The following is a 19,640-nucleotide window of genomic DNA, read 5'->3' as shown; positions in this document are numbered from 1 at the left end:
GCACAGGTGCACTTGCCTCAGACAGGACACTTCCTTCCTTGCAGGTGAGATGTCCTAAAATTATGCCCAGAAAAATAGCATCTCTCTTCAGCAAGACTGTTCATCAGAAGTGAAAGAATACTGTGTCTGTTGTACTCCACACTGGAAATTATTTAACATTGGAGATGGCATACAGGAGATATTGGACATGATTTAACAGCAGAGATAGTCCACCGCCAAATGTACATTCTCTACAGTTGCATGGTTGTTGCAGACTTTGCTTCAGGTTGGGCCTGTACCTGTGCCTTAATTGTAACAGCAAATAACTGGGTTCAGTCCTATCCATTTTTAAATGGGTACATTTCCTGTTTGTTTTTCTTCTGCAAATCTCACTTCCTATGTTAAAATAGCCAAAGTTAAAAGAAGTACCACACTTTGAATTGCTGAAGCATACTATGTTTTATATAAATCACAGTAATCAAGTGTTCTTAAAGCATATTCCCTAACACTCATAAAGACTGTCTTTCAACTGGAATGTCATTATTTGAATAGTTTTTGTGTAAGGCATATAATTAATGCCTAAGTACTAGCTTAAACAAAAAAAAAAAAAACCCAACCACTAAAATCAGCCATCTGGTAGAAGGCACATAAAAGCATTCCTTTTTTCCATAAGTATACATACACACATATATGATACAGTTGGTGTTACAGCCGGAAAGATTATTGTGATAAAAACAGGAAAACAAGCAGAGAAGGAATGCTCACCTGTATCCAAAGATCTAGGTTCACAAGGAAGACTCCACAGAGGAGGAATCTCCAGAAAGAGATTCTTCCCTAGAGGCAGTCAGCCCTTAAATGGGGTCTAGAAGTGCAGCCAGGCTCCACCCCTTCCAGTCACACAGCTGAATTGCCTACACCTGTGCTCCCGTGGCTGACTCAGTGCTTGCCTCAGGTGATCAAACAGTTGCTCAGGCTGTGTCTCAACAGTTCCCATACACTGTATTACTGATATACACCAGGATTACTGAACAATTCAGAATTCAAATGACAAATTGTGGGTTGTCTAAAACCCGCCAATAAGGATTGATCCCAGTTCTCTGCAATAAATTAACTTCATCAGGCAGCTAAACAAAGTCCACCTTTTTCCACGTCAGCATCAGACAACAGAGCTGTTACTACTGCTTCAGATTTAAACAATACGCTCAGTACAACAGAAATTTGGAAGTACTTTAGAAGTATGGATCTCACAGTTATTTTAATGTTAGAGAATATCAGAAGAAAAAAAAACAAAACAACCCTCAGTGTTCCATTAAATCTAGAGTAAAAAGATACAAAAAGAACTTTTTGATTATTATAATAGACCCTATAATTACAGGGATTTACAGATTCCATTTTCTGTAATAATATGGTAAATTTTCATACGCTCACTTATTAGACCTGGGAGCGCATCTGAAGCAAAAAGTGTATTATTGAAGTCCTCTGTGTGAAAATAATTGCATCATTGACATTCATTATTGCTTGGTGAACATTTACAGAGACAAAGAGCAGATGAGAGCAGAGCGAGGTGGTGGCTGGTGCGTTTCAGCTGGAGGTGACCAGTCACTGTCACCTCTCTGGTGCAGAATTTCACAAGTGTAGCATGCAGGCTCTTGTTCATTGCTGGTAAAAATGCACAGCAAATGATGGTGGCTACACTGAAAATGAGCGTCTTGAAGCTGAGAATGTGCTCTATCAAATATGTGCTCTTTGTATCTGTTGTAGTTCCCATGGAAATAAAAAGGAGGCATTACTTTTGGAAGGACCGCTATATTCTATATGCAGCCCAAGACAATTCCTCTTCACTCAGTGCAGCCCAAGTAAGCCAAGAGGTTGGACACCCATGGCCTAGAGCTTGCAAACACTACTGGTCAATGCAAAAGAGAGCCATGAAGAGAGAGGATGGGATAAATGCCATTGATAGTGATGGCTGATGTTTTCCCCAAAGGATTTATTGTTTTGTTCTCTATATTGTCAAGCCACAGAGACAGCCTGTAGGAGCTTAAAGAGACAAGAAGAATATCAGTTCAGCCAAATTGGAAGTATAGCTGAAAGTCAGCCTATCCCAAAAACACTGCAGCTGGCTTTAACAAAACATTTCAGTCCAGTAAATTGAAAGATTTAAAGGATCAGCACTTTTCAACAAGAACAACAACAAAAATAGAAAAAGATATCTAGCCAGCTTTAAGTTGCCAGTCATCAATCGCTGTCTTCCAAAATGATGCCTATACATTTTACGTTCTCAGATCTACTTACACCTCCTCATCATCACATCATTATGAAGGACTTTAAAACAGCGCATCTTACATTTTAAGGACACACATGAAAAATAATGCATGAAGACATAAGCTGAAGTGTGAAGCTCCCAACTACTGCTAATAGTATTATTGAATCCTTCTTGTTTGTACCTCACAGTATAACACTGCTGAAAATGAAAATCATTCAAATTCAGATTCATACATAAAGGGAAAATTGGGTAATTGGGAAAAAAGCTGAAACAGTCATATAGTTTTACCTTTGTGATTTTCTCATGGGTTATTCATGATTCATTCCATTAAAAAGATCCTGGAATGCTCAAATCTTTATGGACACTTCACTGAAGTAAGAAATCTTAACAACCTCCTTCATATGAGCTATCAACAGCAGCTGAGAACTGCAAACTATGTCACTATTGAGCCAAAAATGTGCCTGAAATGAGGGGATGTTAGATACTTCTGTTTAGCCTCTGGGAGGACAAGTGCACTGGTTGCAGAGGCTTAAAGCTGACAACATAGCATGCCCACACATAAAGCATACATGAGATAATGGGGACAGCTAAATAAATATCAGCTTACACAATCAGAATGCTCTTTTCAGCCTAAGTTATAGGTTAAATAAGCTATACATATGATCACAATAGTAAAGCAATTTTTACATTATGCAGAACATAAGCATGAAAGAAGTCATATTTATAACTTTAATACTCTGCAGTAAAAAATATAGAAATTACTGAGTAAATATTTAAAAGAAAAATAGGCAGTAAAAAGGGGACATTTTTAAAAAGACATAAGAAATTATGAGTTCCAATAATTACATTACATGGATCAGTTTACTGAAATAACTTTCTGGCTCAAACAAGGTAATTTCAGCATATAAAGCAAACTAGTTTATTTCCAGAAATCTCCATTTGTGTCTTGAGTATCTCCTGCCACAGACCACTTGGTCAGTGTGCTCTCACTAACTTATACAGGACACTAACTGCTATATCCACAAGCTGACCTTTGGGTTAAGTTTACAAACAAAGGATGAGAGGAGCTTGTCTTACAAGAAACGCTGCAAGAACATTCCCAGGTATTTAAGTATTTGTTGTGGTTTAACTTGTCAGGCAGCTGGGCACCTCATGGCCATTCACTCACACCCACTCATCCTAACAGGATGAGGAAGAGCATCAGGAAGAAGAAAAAAAAAAAAGGTAGAACTCTTAGGTTGAGATAAAACTATTTAATAATACAGAAGAGAGAAATAATAGTAAATATTATAAGTATTTATTTACAAAAAATATCATGTGCAATACAGCTGCTCAGCACCTGCTGACAGATACCCAGCCAGGCCCCAAGCAGTGGCTGCCCCCCTACCAATTCCCTCCAGTTTTATAGTTTCCACATGATGTCATAGGATATGGAACACTCCTTTTTGGTCAGTCTGGATGAGCTGTCCTTGTTCTGTTCTCTCCCAGCTACTTCTGCCATGTCAGCAAAGGGGCTGGGGGGCAGTAAGAGGAGCTGAAACACCCTTGGCTCCATGCAGCACTGCTCAGCAGCTACAATATTGCTGTATTACCAACACTCTTTCTCCTAAAGCCAAAACACAGCATCATACCAGACACCGTGCAGAAAATCAACTCTGTTCCTGCTAAAATCAGGATACTATTACCGTGCTGATTGAGAACTTTCAGTTGATAGTAAATGTAATTTTCAAGGGAACGTATCTGAATTGTACCTTTAACCATAGTTCAGTTCATCTTTTCTCACCAGAGACTTCCACCATCAAGACTGCAACAGCTTAGGAAGCACAAGAAGTACTTCACTTCTCAAAGCTGAGACCTGGGTAATTTCAGAAGACATGCTCAGGTTTGGATTGCAGAGCTATTTTTAATAACAGTCAAAGCATAATTAATCTTGTTTTCTTTTCTTTTTTTTTTTTAAGAAAACAATGCCTGCAAATCCCTCACATATGTTTTTGTTTGTTTGACGCAGCAAAGTAACTTCCCAACACTGACAGTGATTGTTCAATTAAAGCTTGCTGATGATTTGATTGCTATTAATTTAACGTTAGACTAAGTCTGCCTGGTTATTAGTGAAGGCCTTACTCTTGCATATTAGAGGGTCACTAGCAATAGAAGAGCTGCCTGTGGGAACACAATGTGCTCACATGGACTGCACTACAGTCTTGAGACTTCTCATTGCTCTGGCCACACTAAATAGGAGAAAAGGGAACAGGATTTTTTGTTGTTTTTTTTTTTTTAATGTGTGACACCAATTAATGAGATTAATAGCACTGCCAGAAACTAAGGCATATATCATTCAAATTCAGACTCATACGTAAAGGGAAAACTGGGTAATTGGGAAAAAAAGCTTAAACAGTCATATATGGATGTCTGGCTGGCCTTGCTAAAGATCTCCCCTGGAAACAGAAAGCAGAAGGGCCACACTGAGCAGTAAAAAGCCCTAAACCATATGAAAGCTATAAGAACCCGAGCAGTTTGCAATCTTTGTGCAGATAAATAAGACAGATAAAGGAAGGGGAAAGACGAGCAGAGAATACTACACGTGATCAATGCAGGACAACAAAGGCACAAGTAGGAAGAGAAGCCAAATAATGGATCACCATCTCCATGTAACTCCTGCACATGTTTATGACAGGAGTCAGGAAAGGAGTTTTTTTCTTTTTCAGTGTTTAAGTGAATGTTAAGCGGATCTTCATTTTCAACTTCATTCTTATCATTTTTCTATTATCACAGAAAAACATGTAAGCAAATAAATTCTCTTTTCTCATTTACCTCTATTCCTTTTTCACCCTTGCTGTCTTCTTGTTTCAGGCATTCTTGCTTCACAGGATAAGAAATCTAAATTAAATCCAATGCTCTACCAGCTTAGTTCTCTCTGTGCATCTCTTCAGTCCATATTGGTAAGTCTCCAATTCAGTCTTTGACTCCAGATAGCTTCACTATCCTACACTTTTTAGACTCCAGGCATTATTATTTACAGGCATTGTAATGAACTAGGGCACACTTAGGAGAAGCTCTGAAATATTGTGTTTTCCCTGGGGACTCTAAATCAATCAAGAGTATGTGTCTTAAAAAGCCACTGAGCAAACTGCAGCCTGCATTCTCTCCATGGTTAGTCTTGATAGAATTCATCCTCAGAGCAGTTATGGGCAGTGCTTCATGATAGCAGACCAAGGGGCTTAGGCATCTGGAAACCACATCCTTTTCCTCAGCTTATGTTTCTCTGGACATTTCTGCCTTGTCCTGAAGGAAAGCAATTTAAAAAATACTTACCTTCCTAAGTATCCAGGTGACACTGAGTGTATTGAGCATGTCATGCCCAAATGGCCTGGGTACATGCAGTTACTGCAGGCAGCATCTGACAGAAATGCAGAACCTATAGCAATTAGGATCTCTGTCCAGCACACGTGGAATCCTCAGGTATGTTCCCAGTGCTTCAGAGTGTCTGTGCACAGACTGCATGCACATACACATTTCAGCCTGAGAAGTTCCAGTAAATACAGTCACAGAATCCAGTAATCTAACCTCTTTCTTTTTCTTTTGCTTCAAATACAACTTAGTCACACCTCATCCCCAAATTTCAACTCTAGAAAGCTATTTACCTCACAAAATTTATTTATTCTAACTGTCCAATCTGTAACTACTTCCACAGGTTCTCTCCTAACATCATCTGCATCGTCTGTTTTCAATCCTATAAATCATTTCCCACATCTCCAGAAGAGATAGATTCCACTTACCTCAACTTCTAGGAAGGATCCCAGCAATATGGAATAGGTTTTTTATGCTTTAGTACACTAAAAGAAACTTAAGGAACTTACAGTTTCTTCCAGAATTCCTTTCTTCGCCATACATGACTGACCAGAGAAATTCTTCACAATCACTGGTTTACCTCCCCACTCATACAAACATCAGCAAAGACACAACACCTATCAAATGCAACACAATCTTGATAAAGGAGGCTTTGACACAACAACCAGTGTTAGTCAAAGTGCTAAGGACACTTTAACTGGCAAATCTATACCCAAGCAGTATTGCCAAGGTCAAGCACTAAAGACACTGCAAAGCATACACATTTCTTTAGCTACATTATTTTTTTTTTGTATTTGCCTCTCAGCAACGACAAGCACTAAGCACTAGAACTTTTCATAAAGAAAAAATAAGAAACAGAACAGAGTCCAGGCGACTGTAGGGACTAACACTATTAGAAAAAGAAAAGTAGTGCACATTGGCATTGGAGCATTAATCTTTGAATCCTGCACTTCCCTCCCATTTCTCATCCATTCTCTCTTGCACGTCCAGTGTACTCACATGGTCCATTTGCCCTAATCCATTGGGCCATCTTCCCTCATTATTTAGTTACTCACTTCCCACTGCTGTTCCTTCACAGAACAAACTAGGCTGGGCTCCATGATATTCTCCTCACCTCTGAGGAATTGCACCTTTAAAAGGCAACAGCCAAGTGAAGTTAACTTCAGATCCTTGTACACTGAGCTGAGTAGTTAGACCTTATGAAGTGATAAGGGAGATCACTACACCCCTCTAACAGTTTGGTGTGGTAGAGGAAGGCAGTTGCACTCTTCTCCTTCCTCTCACCTTCTGACCACTTACATTTTCCCTCCTGAACAAATGGTGTGTACCTCATCAGCTCATATGCTGAGCCACCAAGTTAAACCATGGGAACACTCCTCACTTGGCAGTCTTCCTTTTCTTCCATTTCCACTGCCCACACTGGACAACTGTGATAAGAATGAGACAACCAGCAGTGCTGGAACACAAATAGCTAGAAATGAGCAGACAAGGATGAAGACAAACAGGACCAGCAGTAATTGGTCTTTAGATCAGCCTCAGAACCTTGGGGCTTCAAGTACTAAGCAACTCCAGTAAAACAAGCTTTAAGGGAAGGGAAGATTTAATTAAGAAGGCTCTGACACAGCTGAAAGTCCTAAACTCTCATGATTCAGGCCCAAGACAACAGCTCCTCCAGAAACCAACAAAAGAGCCTGATAGGCTCTCTTATTGTTCCAGCTACTAGAGAAATCTGGTGTGTGAATAGAGTGATTTTACTCACTGAAAATTGCAGGGAGCTAGCAAAAAGAGGACAGAGAAAAATCCGTCATGTAAATAAGTGCACAAGAAGGTAGCAATTTCCACTCTCTACACAGATAGAAATTTTGCAAGAGGTGACTGATACAAAATAGTCTTCTACTTACGGATGAACAAGTTCATGTGTTCTTCATTTTGTACAAGCATTTCCTACAAATGTAACACATTTTCTCACACAGCTATTTGAAGTTAAGCTCAAAACTGAAGTGTTTCAGTGGAAAATCTACATTTAATGCAAACATGATCACTGTATACAAATGGTGAAAGAAAAGTGCCCACCATAACAGCAGAGCAAATCAAGAGAAGTGTCCTAACTCCAGCCTACCAATCTTGACTGAGCATTTTAGATGGAACTAAAAATAGACATTCTGTGAAACAGAGTACTCATAAGAGAAACCAACATGGCATGAGATACCACAATTTAAATTCAATTCAAGTCTGTCAAAAACATGTTTGATGCAAGTTTTAAAAGGATATTACTCTTCATACTGTGAGTAGATATGGGTGTTTGGGTGGCCTTGCTAAAGACGTAGGTGTCCATTTCATCTGATAGTGCCCTTTTCCTACATCTCAGAATTAATTCTTCATAGAATCATAGAATCCTTAGAGTTAAAGATGACCTCTAAAGGCCATCTAGTCCAACTCGCCTGCATTGAACAGGGACACCTACAGCTAGAACAGGTTGCCCAGAGCCCCATCCTGCCTGACTTTGAAGGTCTTCAGAGATGGCGCACCGACATCTCCAGGCAACCTGTCCCAGTACTTCACTATCCTCACTGTAAAAGACTTTTTCCTTATATCCAACCTAAATCTCCCCTCTTTATGTTTGAAACTATTTCCCCTTGTCCTATCACCACAGACACTGCTAAAGAGTCTGTCTCCTTCCTTCTTATACAGCCCTCCTTTAGATACTGAAAGGCTGCTATCAGATCTCCATGCAGCCTTCTGTTTTCCAGGCTGAACAGCTCCAGGTCTCTCAGCTTGCCCTCATAGGAGAGGTGTTCCACTCCTTGGATCATTTTTGTGACCCTCCTCTGGATGTGCTCCAACAGGTCTGTGTCTCTCCTGTATTGAGGACGCCACACCTGGATGCAGCACTTCAGGTGAGGCCTCACCAGTGCAGAGTAGGGTAAGGCTCCCCCTAGGGCCAGAGTTAGGATTAGGTTTAGTCACCATCAGTATGGTTAGGGTTGTTAGAGGTAGGGTTAGGCTGTTCTTTGGACCAGAATTAGGATTTTGGTTAGGTTTGGGCACCATCAGCAGGGTTAGCATTTGGGTTAGACTCTGCTTAGGCAACAGGATTAGGCTAACCTTAGGGTTGGGTTTGAGTTAGGATTAGACACCATCGATAGAGTTAGGGTTATGTTCTTCTTAGTGTTAGGGTTTGAGTTAGTGGTTTAGGTTCCCTTCAGGGCTAGGGCTATGGTTAGGGTTACATTTAGAGTTAGGCCACCCTTAGGGTTAAGATTAGGCACCATCAATAGGGTTAGCATTCAGGTTGAAGTTAGGCTCTGCTTAAGGTTAGGCACCATCAACAGAGCTTGGGGTTTGGGTTACAGGTAGGTTTTGTGTCAAACCCAACTTAGGATTAGGATAAGGATTTGGTTAGGACTAGGGTTAGCATTAGGCACTTCCAATAGGGTTAGGGGTTATGGATAGGCTCCCCGTGGTTATTGTTAGGCTTCCCTTGGGGTTAGACTCCTCCTAGGGACTTGGCTTATTTGGGAAAGAAATGGGTTTTTTTGCATAACGATAAGATGTTATGACTCCAAAGAGATCTACAGAGGTGCCATGGAGCTCTGATACATGATAAATCCCTGCTTGCAGAACAGAAGACCTGCGTTTTCAAGTAACAGGAAATATATTGGTACAAACCAGTTATGTAGTTTGAATGATAGACAGAGAAAAGAGGTTATCCCAGCATACTATAACAGTTAAAAAAAAAAAAAATAACAAAGAATAGGAGAAGAATAAAGAGGGGTTCACCAAGCAGCAAACAGGGGTGGCACATCTGTTGAGGGAATTAGAAGCATCAGATAGGCTGTGAATCCTGGAGTACTCCACCAGAGAGAAAACAGGCAAGAGAATTCATACCAGGAAGTAGGAAATATAAACCATTGTATCTCTCTGATCTGATGTATCTTTTCTCAAGGTTGCTTGCTGTTACAAAAATATGAAATAAATTGTGATTCATAGTAAATTCTACCTAAGCATTGACTACTGATTATGAGCATTTCTGACAGAGTTATGGTTATGATTTGTGTTAGGTTTAGAGATATAGGTTTGGGTTAGGGTCCCCTTAAGGTTAGAGTTCGAGTTAGGAACTGTAAGTGGATTAGGATAAGGCTCTCCTTAGGATTAGGATTGTTAGGGTTAAACACCATCAACAGGGTTAGACTCCTCTTACAGTTAGGCAATACCATTAGGATTAGGGTTAGGTTTAGGGTTAGGTTCCCCTTCAGGTTAGGCTTGGGCACCTTCAGTAGGGTTTGGGTTTTGTTTTCATCAAGTGGTCGTTGTTTGTCATAACCTTCAGTGATATCTGAAACAGTACGCATCCTTGATCAAGATGCCAACATTTTCCCCCAATTCTATTTGAAAATGGTTTTGCTTCCAGACCAGTTTTAATTGTTTTTCATGGTTTTACATACAGAAATGTCACATACTAGTAGAGAAGATATCCCCCTCTCATATTTCACAGCTAGAAAACTAAGAAAGCATCTATCTGTACAATAGGAAGAACAGAGAATACAGCAGATAACATCTCATTTTTATCAGAATATTACAGACATTAAGGAGTTCAGGTAGTCTTTATTATAGTTTATCTCTAGACTCGAGACCATATCTATTGCCCCTCACTAATATACTTAAAGAAAAAAAAAAGTAGAGAAAGAATCACCAGAGAAACCACAATAACAAGCTATCAGTCTCCACCTTTTTTTTTTTTTTTTAATTAAAAAATAAAAAACAGACAACCTTTTCCCTTTTTGTCTCTGCAAAACCTGCAAAGCAAAAGCTAAATGGAAACCGAAGGTGTACAGAAGGTATTTCATGGAATTGCAGGTTACAGGAGATCACGTAGGAACACGGCAACAAGACAAAACTGCAAAATAGCAACGAGAAGAGATAATGAGGAATAAAGAAACACATTTGGCCACTGGAGGACTGAACATTCAGTGAAAAGATGTGAGTATTAAAAGGATGGAAAACAGAATGGAAAAAGTGGGAAGAAAAGATGAAAATGGAAAAGAGTATTAATTAGACCTTCAAATTAGAGGCCAGCTGTAGAAGAAAATGCTCTTTAATATTATGTTTCCAACTCAATTTTTTAAATCTTTCAGTTTACGCAGTACCACTTCTAAAAGAAGGAAACACTAACAGGTATCATTCTACGTGCATCTAATTAGTCAATGTCAAAATAAAGAGGCTAACAAATCCATTTGCTCCATAACAGTGAAGAGGCAAGGTGCATCACACATTTCTACTAAGGAATTCAGTCTAAGATACTATCGTAGAATGGCCTGGGTTGAAAAGGACCACAATGCCCCTGTTTCAATACCCTTGCTATGTGGAGGGTTGCCAACCACCAGACCAGGCTGCCCAGAACCACATCCAGCCTGGCCTTGAATGCCTCCAAGGGTGCACCCAAACCTTTCAGAACTGTATTCCTACCCAGAAGATCCAAAACCAAAACCAGAAGGCTGAGATTATGCCAACCCTAAGTCCAGACAGGACCTAGCACAATTGGAAAAAAAAAAAAAATATATATATATATATATATATATATATATATATATATATATATCAGGAACTAAAAAGTAAACATTCAGGAAAAAAAAAAAAAAAGACCAAGTTAAGTCCATTGCCTTTTTTTTTTTAATTGTTTATTTAATATTTGACATTTACATTTGTCCTTAGCATCAAAAGATTGGATTACTCAATCAAAAGAAACAAAATAGTTTAAGAGCTTACCTCAGGTTTAATTAATACTATGCACTAAATATAATCCAAAACTTGAGATGGACTTCATATCACAATAAAAAGCAAAGAAAAAAGAGCAGCAGTAATAGGCTTGTTTTAGTTCAGATTGATTCATTACTAGAAATTGTCAGAGAAAAATTCAAATCACCCATTGTTCCATTGCATGTCCTACAGCAAAGACACCATTTTATTTTAAACATGAGCTACCACTATTTCCAGTGCTTGGCACTGAGTTGTAAGGCTCTGCTGGCCCTTGATGGTAACCTACTCAATTGACAACTATTCCTCAGTCTCACAGCTATTTATTTTTATGGTAATATAGTCATACCTGCTGCTCCATCTCAAGAAACAACATAATTGTCATTTTAAGAGTCTAAAAGCATTAAACATTAATACAACAAAATGTAGCTATTATACATCTCTCAGTTTATAATGTCATATTTCAGATTCGGTACTTCACATTTGTTTATTACTATTAGACAAATAATTTCACTTTAATTCTTATTTCTTTATGTCTCTTGTGTCAGAAAGAACTTAGTAAAAGCCATTAAGAAAACTCAAATTTCCCCTTTAGTAATGTTTTCACCACAGTGAAAACAAGCTTTATGTGACTATTGTGTATGTTTGTGACAACACAAATGTATACCCATATCTGTAACCTCATCTCAGTATTTTTTAAAACCTTTGACTAATTTCAGGCAAATTCCCAAGGAGTAATAGCACAAAATAGCACAAAAACCCAAGTTCCTTCAAATGGCATAAAAATCACCTGGTAGCAGGATCAAAACATGCAAGTTCTGTTAATTGAGGAAAGAACTCTTTTCTTAAACTCCATTCCAAGCAGAGAATAATTATGAATGCTTTGTCCAAAGGCAGATTACTGACAGCACCTTGCACCTCAGTGGTCACAAAATCCAAGCAAAAAGCTTAAAGCCATCATGCATTGAATCGTTCGTTAACAGGAAGGAGTCTGTCTATCATTTTCATTAGGGTATTTCACTTGTTTTCCCTTAAGGACAACTTTACCAAGATAGCCATTTTCATGCATAATGAATAGACAGAAAAGTAAGGGATATCTCTGCATTATTTTTTCCACTTGACTTTCATTCCTCCATCTTTTTCCTCAGTGCACACCAAGGCTACCACAAAATCCTGCTGTAGTAAGGGACAAAAAAATAAGATTAAAACATCTATGATCCTTCACCCCAACTGTGTGTAACACTGTGGCATTTCCAGATCACTGCTGGCTTCCCTTGAAAAGCTGATAAATTGGCTTCTCTGAAGCAGTGACAACTAGATAGCCAGCTAGAACTTCAAATTATGCTCATGATGTTGAGATACTGAAAAACTTCCAAAGGCTCCATCTAGCTGCCTGAACCTAAATGCTTCCCCAAATAAACTCATTATATCTAGAATACAAACTGTTCCATGCTAGGGAAAGAATCTAACCAATTAAACAGAATATCAAAATAAAATAAAAGATAATTTGAGCAAGCCCAAAACACACTGCACATTAAAAATAACTTGGTACTGTGAGGAATCTTAAGTCGTCTCTCTGCATTTGTGTATTTAAGAACTGAGGGCAAACACAGCTGCAGAATGTGGTCCAAATTCCAAAATTCATTCCCAGCTTTGACTAATTCAGTCACAAGGCACACTATAAATACGACTATTCACCAAACAGGAGCATTAGGATGCAGTCTTTATATTGTTTATAATAAAAATTCAAGTTCTAAGCCCACAGTACCTGGAGGAAACTCCTAGGTAGCTTTATTTTGAGAAGAGTTATTTTGGCTTTCTATAACTCAAAGAAATTACAGACTTCTGCTTGCGTAACAACAGCGTACCTACTTGATTCTTTTTTGCTGTGGTTCTATAAATAAGAAAATTCCACAACACTGAATCTATCTCTCTCTCTCGAAGATATATTGCAATCTGTTCTGAAGAGTGCTGATCTAGCTTTCAAATTCATAGAAACTAACCATCAGTACAATTGGATGCTGAAGAGATGCAGTTGCATAGAAGTCTAAATACACAAATACTCACAGACATCAGGATTATTCATTGAGGTTATTAGCACACACACACACACACACACACACACACAAAAAAATATGTTGGATCGGATGCCTGAAATGTAAAGTGGGTCAATACTTCACTCAGATAGAAATGAGTGGGTGCTGATTCTGAATACTCTGTCCCAGCCAATTTTAGGCACACACCTCCTGTTCACATTTTAGAAAGATGGGAAAAAAAAACAAAAAAAAACAAAAGCAAGTCTTCGTCACAGTAATAATTCAGATTTAGAGTTCCTTTTAAATTACAAGAGTTACATGCAAAAAAAAAAAAAAAAACTAAAAAAAAAAAAAACCCAAACAAAAACCAAGGTAGTGCTATGCTAAGCGTTGCCATAAAAATCCCAGACGAGGCGTTTCTAAAGGGCATTCCTCAAATCTAAGCTCTTGTCTAATCACAGTATTCTCAGCTGCTCTTAGAGAAAGATGTCTAAACTTCCAAAGTTTTAAAAAAAAAAAAAAAAAGACTAAAAAGACAAAAAAAAAACATGCACACACACATGAAAAACCACCACAGGATAAGCCAACTCATGACACTCAACAGAATGCAGGAGTTAGCTTAAGACCTTACTGTCAGTACTAAAGGCACACACGTGGTCTAGGTCATTTAGAACTTCACCTATAGGCTCACAGGGAATTTTACCTGGAAAATCCTTCAGCACCTGCGACAGGAAATGGCAGCAAAGTAACAATTTTGAATTAGAGGATCGATGTTCAATGAGGAGATGGGACTGAACTATAGAAGTTGTTTTGACAGAGTCTAAGATGCACACACCAATTCCCACCCACCTTCCTTCCTACCTTTAAGCCATAAATAAGAGTGTAACTAGTAAAAATGCTTGGAGTCAAAAGTGAATGTGTTACCATTCACAGCTGAGAGGATCGAACTTGTACTATTTGGCATCAGGTAATGATAGTCTGCAGGAGACTGACGCCTGCTGAGTCAGCCCAAGCTCGTTAACTCCTCCAGTTTCACACAATCACAGAATGGCTGAGGTTAGCAGAGACCTTGGGATCCATCTGATCCAAGCAGCAACACCCAGAGCTGGGGGCCCAGGACCCTCATCCAGGTGGCTTTCGAAGGAGGAGACTCCACAGCCTCTCTGGGCAGCCTGGGTGCCAGTGCTCTGTCACTTGTCAGGTTACTCCTACCTTGCTAAGGAGGCCCTACACTCTTCTTGCATCACGTCAGTACTTGCTCTTCTACAATTCTTGTTCACACCAATCAGAAAGACAATTTAAGTGTCAAATCATACAACAATTCAGGGAAATAAAACTGTATTCATCCGCACAATACAGCACTGGTGAAAAAAAAGATGAAGTCCAAAGGAACAAATGTCCTCAGGCATATACCACTGGTTAATGAAGTAGAAAAAGGCACAACAATGGTAACAGAAGGCCACGAGTACAGGTCAAGAAACACTATCAGAAGAGCTGCAAACTACTGGAGAACAACTGATTAGTAACTAGTGGCATTTACCACCACTGACTGTAATGCAGGGGAATTATACCTTATTTCTAGAACACCATCCAGTCGTTCAGCCACCAGCTAACTGTGCCTGCACAACCATCTAAGATGTAAGATGTTAAGTTCTCCTGATCCCTAATCATTCATTTATGCAAGTATGCAGTATGATCTGTTTATGCATCACCATCCTTGCTTTCACTTCAAAAAGTCTTCACATTTTCTCTTTGTGTTTTTCTTTCCTGTGATTGCCCTCAATTACCCCATGCTGTTTTACATGTTCCCTGAAATGTTGGCTTGGAGCATGTATTGAGCAATTACAATCACTACCTACTCAGCAAATAACATGGCAGAAAACTGAATCCAAGTCTACTCTGATCCAACGTGGTATGTGGAAATAAATACTCTTCAAAAAAAGACGGCTGTCATCTGTAACAACTGGCGATTAATTAACATCATAGTCAAAAGTGGTAGAAGAAAATGCTGGCTGTTTCTGAATGAAAGATGAAACACAGGTCTCCTCACTCAATGTACCAGAACTTTTATGGATATGAAGAACTGATGTGTTAGGGAATATAACTGACAGTGAGCAGTGCAATGTGTATATAATAGAAACACTACCATAGAGCGTAAGCTTCAATCCACGCATTGGTTTTGATCCTATCAACTTCAGAATCAGTATTTCCCTTACTAAGAGACACAAGATCAACCACACCTTTTAAAAAAAAAAAAAAAAAAAAAAAAAAGTTGAGAATACAAAGTACATCAGAGTGATAAATACACGTAGCTGTTAACTGACATTGGGAAGCAGAAGACATAAGAATTATGATCCTTTTCCTCCTAGCGCTACAGACTAAACTTTCAACAGCTGCATGAATGCTTCAGCCTTATTTCTTAAATCCATTCACTATTACTGAGGTCTAAGTGGATTCTGCACCTAAAAAATAAATCTCTTCCTGGTATTGAGAAGCACAGTAACAACCTGTGGACAGCCTGCGTGGTTTAAGGGACTTGAAGAGCTTTCCACAGCCTCTTGCCACAATGAATACCTTACAGCTCAGTGACTAGTGAAACACCAAACAATATATGAAATGCTGTAGAAAGCATAATTTCATTTTTTCTCTGTCCTTGGTAACTGAAGAATCCTACTGTTATAACAGTAGAAACGAGCAATTTACACTACACTGAGAAACTAGGTTACAGCACAGAAGAGCAATGTCAAGTAACTAGCTTGAATTTTAATGGGTAGAACAACGTTAACTTATGAACATTTAGAGGAAAATTACAGCTGTCAAGGGCCCAACTTCTCACCAGCCCCAGGGCACTCAATCCCATCATAATATGCACAAGTCCGTTACCTACACAGCAAGTGCCTAAACTGGAATGTCCTTTATTCAGAAATTGGACAGCACAAATGGCTCAGTTTCTGTGAATTCTCAAACTAGAAAACTCACCAACAGTTCTCTGATATCCACTTACAGTTTGATCAAACAGGAATTTATTTAATGCACACAGCTAACACTTCTGACAGCTAACCAACGCAATCTGTCCTAACAGCCCCAGTCCATGCAAAATCTAAAATCTAACCAGGAGATAGCAGTTCTTGAAGAAAACTAGACCCTCTCTTACGCAGGGTGACCCAAGCATGTACTGGAACAGGCTATCTTCCCCACTGTTTTCTCTGTACTGATAAACCAGCATAGAAGAGATTTCATGTGTAGTAGGTTTGACTGAGCACAAGCCAAATACCGAACAAGGGAGACTTGCATCTTGGGATAATACCGACAGAGTGTAACATATGTGCATTTAGATGCAAAAGCTGCACGAGAAACAAGATGATAAATGGTAATAGTCGTGATTGCTCTGATACTCTTTTAAATTTTAAGCACCCATAGCTCATGCACAGAAATAGTACAGCACACACATCTGCACATCTACAGATCCAAGCGAGCGCATCTTTTTAACGCTAAGGAGAACCTACAGCAAAAATAATGTTCCCGACTGTGGGACTGCGAACGAAAACGTCAGGAACACCATCGCCACAGACTTTTCGCAGGACAGATGCACTCCCAAGCACGGAGGGCGGGTTTCCCGGGGAGGAGGCGGCCAGCTCTCCCTTCTCGCCAGGTCTCCCTCCCTCCCTTCCTCGAGAGGGGTAAGCACCGAGGCTCTCGGGGCATCGAGCCCCGCAGCTCCGGGCTGTCTCCATACAGACACGAAGGCGAGGGGCTGCGCTGGGCCCGGGATGCGGAGGAGGCACACGTGCGCGGCGGGCAGCGGGTGCCCCCAGCCCCGCTCCCTCCCGGCCGGACACCTGACTCCTGCCGGCGCTCAGCGGCCACGGCCCCCAGAAGAGCCGCCCGCGGAGCGTAGGAGCGCGCCTTACCTCGAAGAGAGGACCGATCTTATTCTTCTCCAGGTAGGCTTGGATCCTGGTTTGCTGGTGAGACGCCATGAAGCGCTCCGGAGGTGGGAGCTGGAGCTCCTCTTCGCCGGCGGCGGCTGCTCCCGGCTGCTCCCCCGCCGCCCAAGGGCTGCCACACTGGGAGCGGGGGACGGCGTTGCGATGGGGCGGCAACAGCCCGAAGTGCCCGGGACGGAGCGAACTCGGGGAGCGGGGGCGGGCAGCCGGCTGCCAAGCGGCGGCGGGCTGCGTCCCCTCAGGGAGCGGCGTGCAGGCGCTGCCTGGAGCACAGCATGGTGCGGGAGGGAAAGAGCTGCAAAGGCGGCCCCGAGTCTGCTCTGCTTCGCGCTGCGCGTCTGTGTGTGCGCGCCTGACAGCGCCTTGGTTACGGGAGCAGCCGCGGCTCCGAGCTGCCGCCCTCGCCACAGCGCCGCGCCCCGAGCCGCCGGCCGGGGACTTCTGCCAGCGCGGCCGCTGGCACCCGGGATCCGCGCTGAAAAGGCGGGAGAGGGGGAAGGGGAGGAGAGCGAGCGAGCGAGCGAGCGGGCGGGAGGCGGGGGCGGCTCTGCTCGCTCGCGCTCCGCCAGTCAGCCCTGTAGGTCAGCCCCCGAGGCGAAAAGTTAGCGGGTCGTGGGCGAGCCGCGAAGCGGCCCGGCTGCCCTGAGGGGAAGTTCCACGGGCGGAGTGTCCAGCGGCACCGGAGGAGCAGCTCACGGAGCTGGCAGAAAGGGTGTGGGGACGATGGCCAACACTTTTCCTTCTTTTTTCTATTATCCTAAAATCTTAAAGCACTGCGTTTCTCACAATACCAATGGCATTCCCAATTAGCTGTACGGAGGATCTTAATAAGACATTTGAAGTGCCCAAGCAGACAGATGCTCCCTGGTTGCAAGTTGTGTCAGTTCCTTCTGGTAGCCAAAGGGCTCTGATCCAATACCCCGCAGAGCAAATGAGAAACATCCAGCTAGCTTCAGGGAGCAGCAAGTCAATGGCTACAGCAGTATGTATGCCTTCGCCAGTTCAAGTAATTAGTTCCCCCACCTTTCCTAGGGCACGTTCATAAACAGCTTTTTTTCCCCCCTTCTCTATAAAACAAACAAAAATATGCTCATCAGGATTTGACACTTGTGCACTTGTGTTCTTCCTGCAGTAACTGATTCTGTGTACCAGCATTCACCTGTTTAAAAAAAAAAAAAAAAAAAAAAAAGGAAGAGTAGAAAAGGTGTATCTTATATTTTCATATTTCTTTTAAAAGCTTGAAACAGCTGTGGGGAGAGCTCACGTCTCAGCACATCTGCTGAATCAGATCACGCTGTGCTCTGCGAATGCTCAAGTACAGCCTCCCCAGATGGAGAGCTGCAAAAGAAGGATGACTTCGGTCCAGAGTCAAAGGAACACGAGTTCTGCTCGCACAGTCACTGTTGTTTGACTTCAAAGCTCTCCTAACTGACCTAAAACTTCTGTCTCTACTTGGGAGGAGGTCAGGTGTGAGTCTGTGTGACAAAGATAGCTTGCTGCATACTCTGTAACATGGGCAATAGCTTGTAAAATCCTTTAACAGTTTCTCTGGAACATGCTCAGTTTCACTATTCATCCCAGTCCCAGTGAAGCAGTTTTTGTTTTCTTTAGTAGCCACTAAAAATACTTTTTTTCTTATTTTTAATTTGGGTTTTTAATCTGCTGCTAGCAAATCTTCTACGATTCAGATCAGCTCAAAGTTTTAGCGTATAATCTCCAGAAAGGGCAGCTACTTTACCTGGTGCCAGTGAAATAACATCATGCTAAGCTAGTTTAATCAGCCTAATGAGTATCATAGTCATAAGGATTATTACCAGCGATGCAGGTTCTCTATAGTGCCTCTAATTATTCCTGTCAAATGAAAATGTTTTAAAGGCTTCGCAAGTTTCCGATAAATAACTCTCCCACTTTGCAAAGCAATGCCTCTTTCTAATGATCTAAAAAGGAGAACAAGGAGAATGTGTGTTTCTACAGCCATACACAGACTGACTTTTCAAAGCAGCAGTACTTCAGACCTTCTGTGACCTGACCACACCAGCAACTCTGAGCTATCACTGCTCTACAGAAACCAACAAAAGACAGAAAAAAAGAAACTGGACTATCAACAGTACAAATAGGAAAGAGGACTTATCAAAGGAGATTTTAAAGACAGTAGAACTGTCTGCCATTGCATGTTGTGCAGTAGGATAGGATATCAGTGTTAAAACTTCAGTTGCTTTTTGTTGGTTGGTTTTTGGTTTTGTTCTGTTTTCATAAAACCACTGAATGGCTGAGTTTGGAAGGAACCTGTGGAGGTCACCTGGTCTGTTTCTC

At 41.0% G+C, this 19,640-nt stretch overlaps 1 protein-coding gene across 3 annotated transcripts in view; it reads right to left on the bottom strand.

The window, feature by feature from the left end:
* The window catches only part of CUNH8orf34 (chromosome unknown C8orf34 homolog), a 160,370-nt gene extending 142,565 nt beyond the window's left edge, over positions 1 to 17,805 (bottom strand). The window contains exon 1 of one of the 3 annotated variants that reach the window (XM_052704903.1): positions 17,292 to 17,805. In XM_052704903.1, coding sequence (XP_052560863.1) covers positions 17,292 to 17,360 — 69 coding nt within the window. In that variant the 5' untranslated portion in view covers positions 17,361 to 17,805. The remainder of the gene's footprint in view (positions 1 to 17,291) is intronic. The other 2 variants (XM_052704904.1, XM_052704905.1) reach the window with 2 other exon arrangements.
* Positions 17,806 to 19,640: the final 1,835 nt, after the last annotated feature.

The sequence above is a fragment of the Tympanuchus pallidicinctus genome, unplaced genomic scaffold, assembly GCF_026119805.1.
Source record: "Tympanuchus pallidicinctus isolate F22 unplaced genomic scaffold, pur_lepc_1.0 scaffold5, whole genome shotgun sequence".
In the NCBI taxonomy this organism is placed as follows: domain Eukaryota; kingdom Metazoa; phylum Chordata; class Aves; order Galliformes; family Phasianidae; genus Tympanuchus; species Tympanuchus pallidicinctus.
This window is presented reverse-complemented; position numbering and strand designations above follow the sequence as displayed.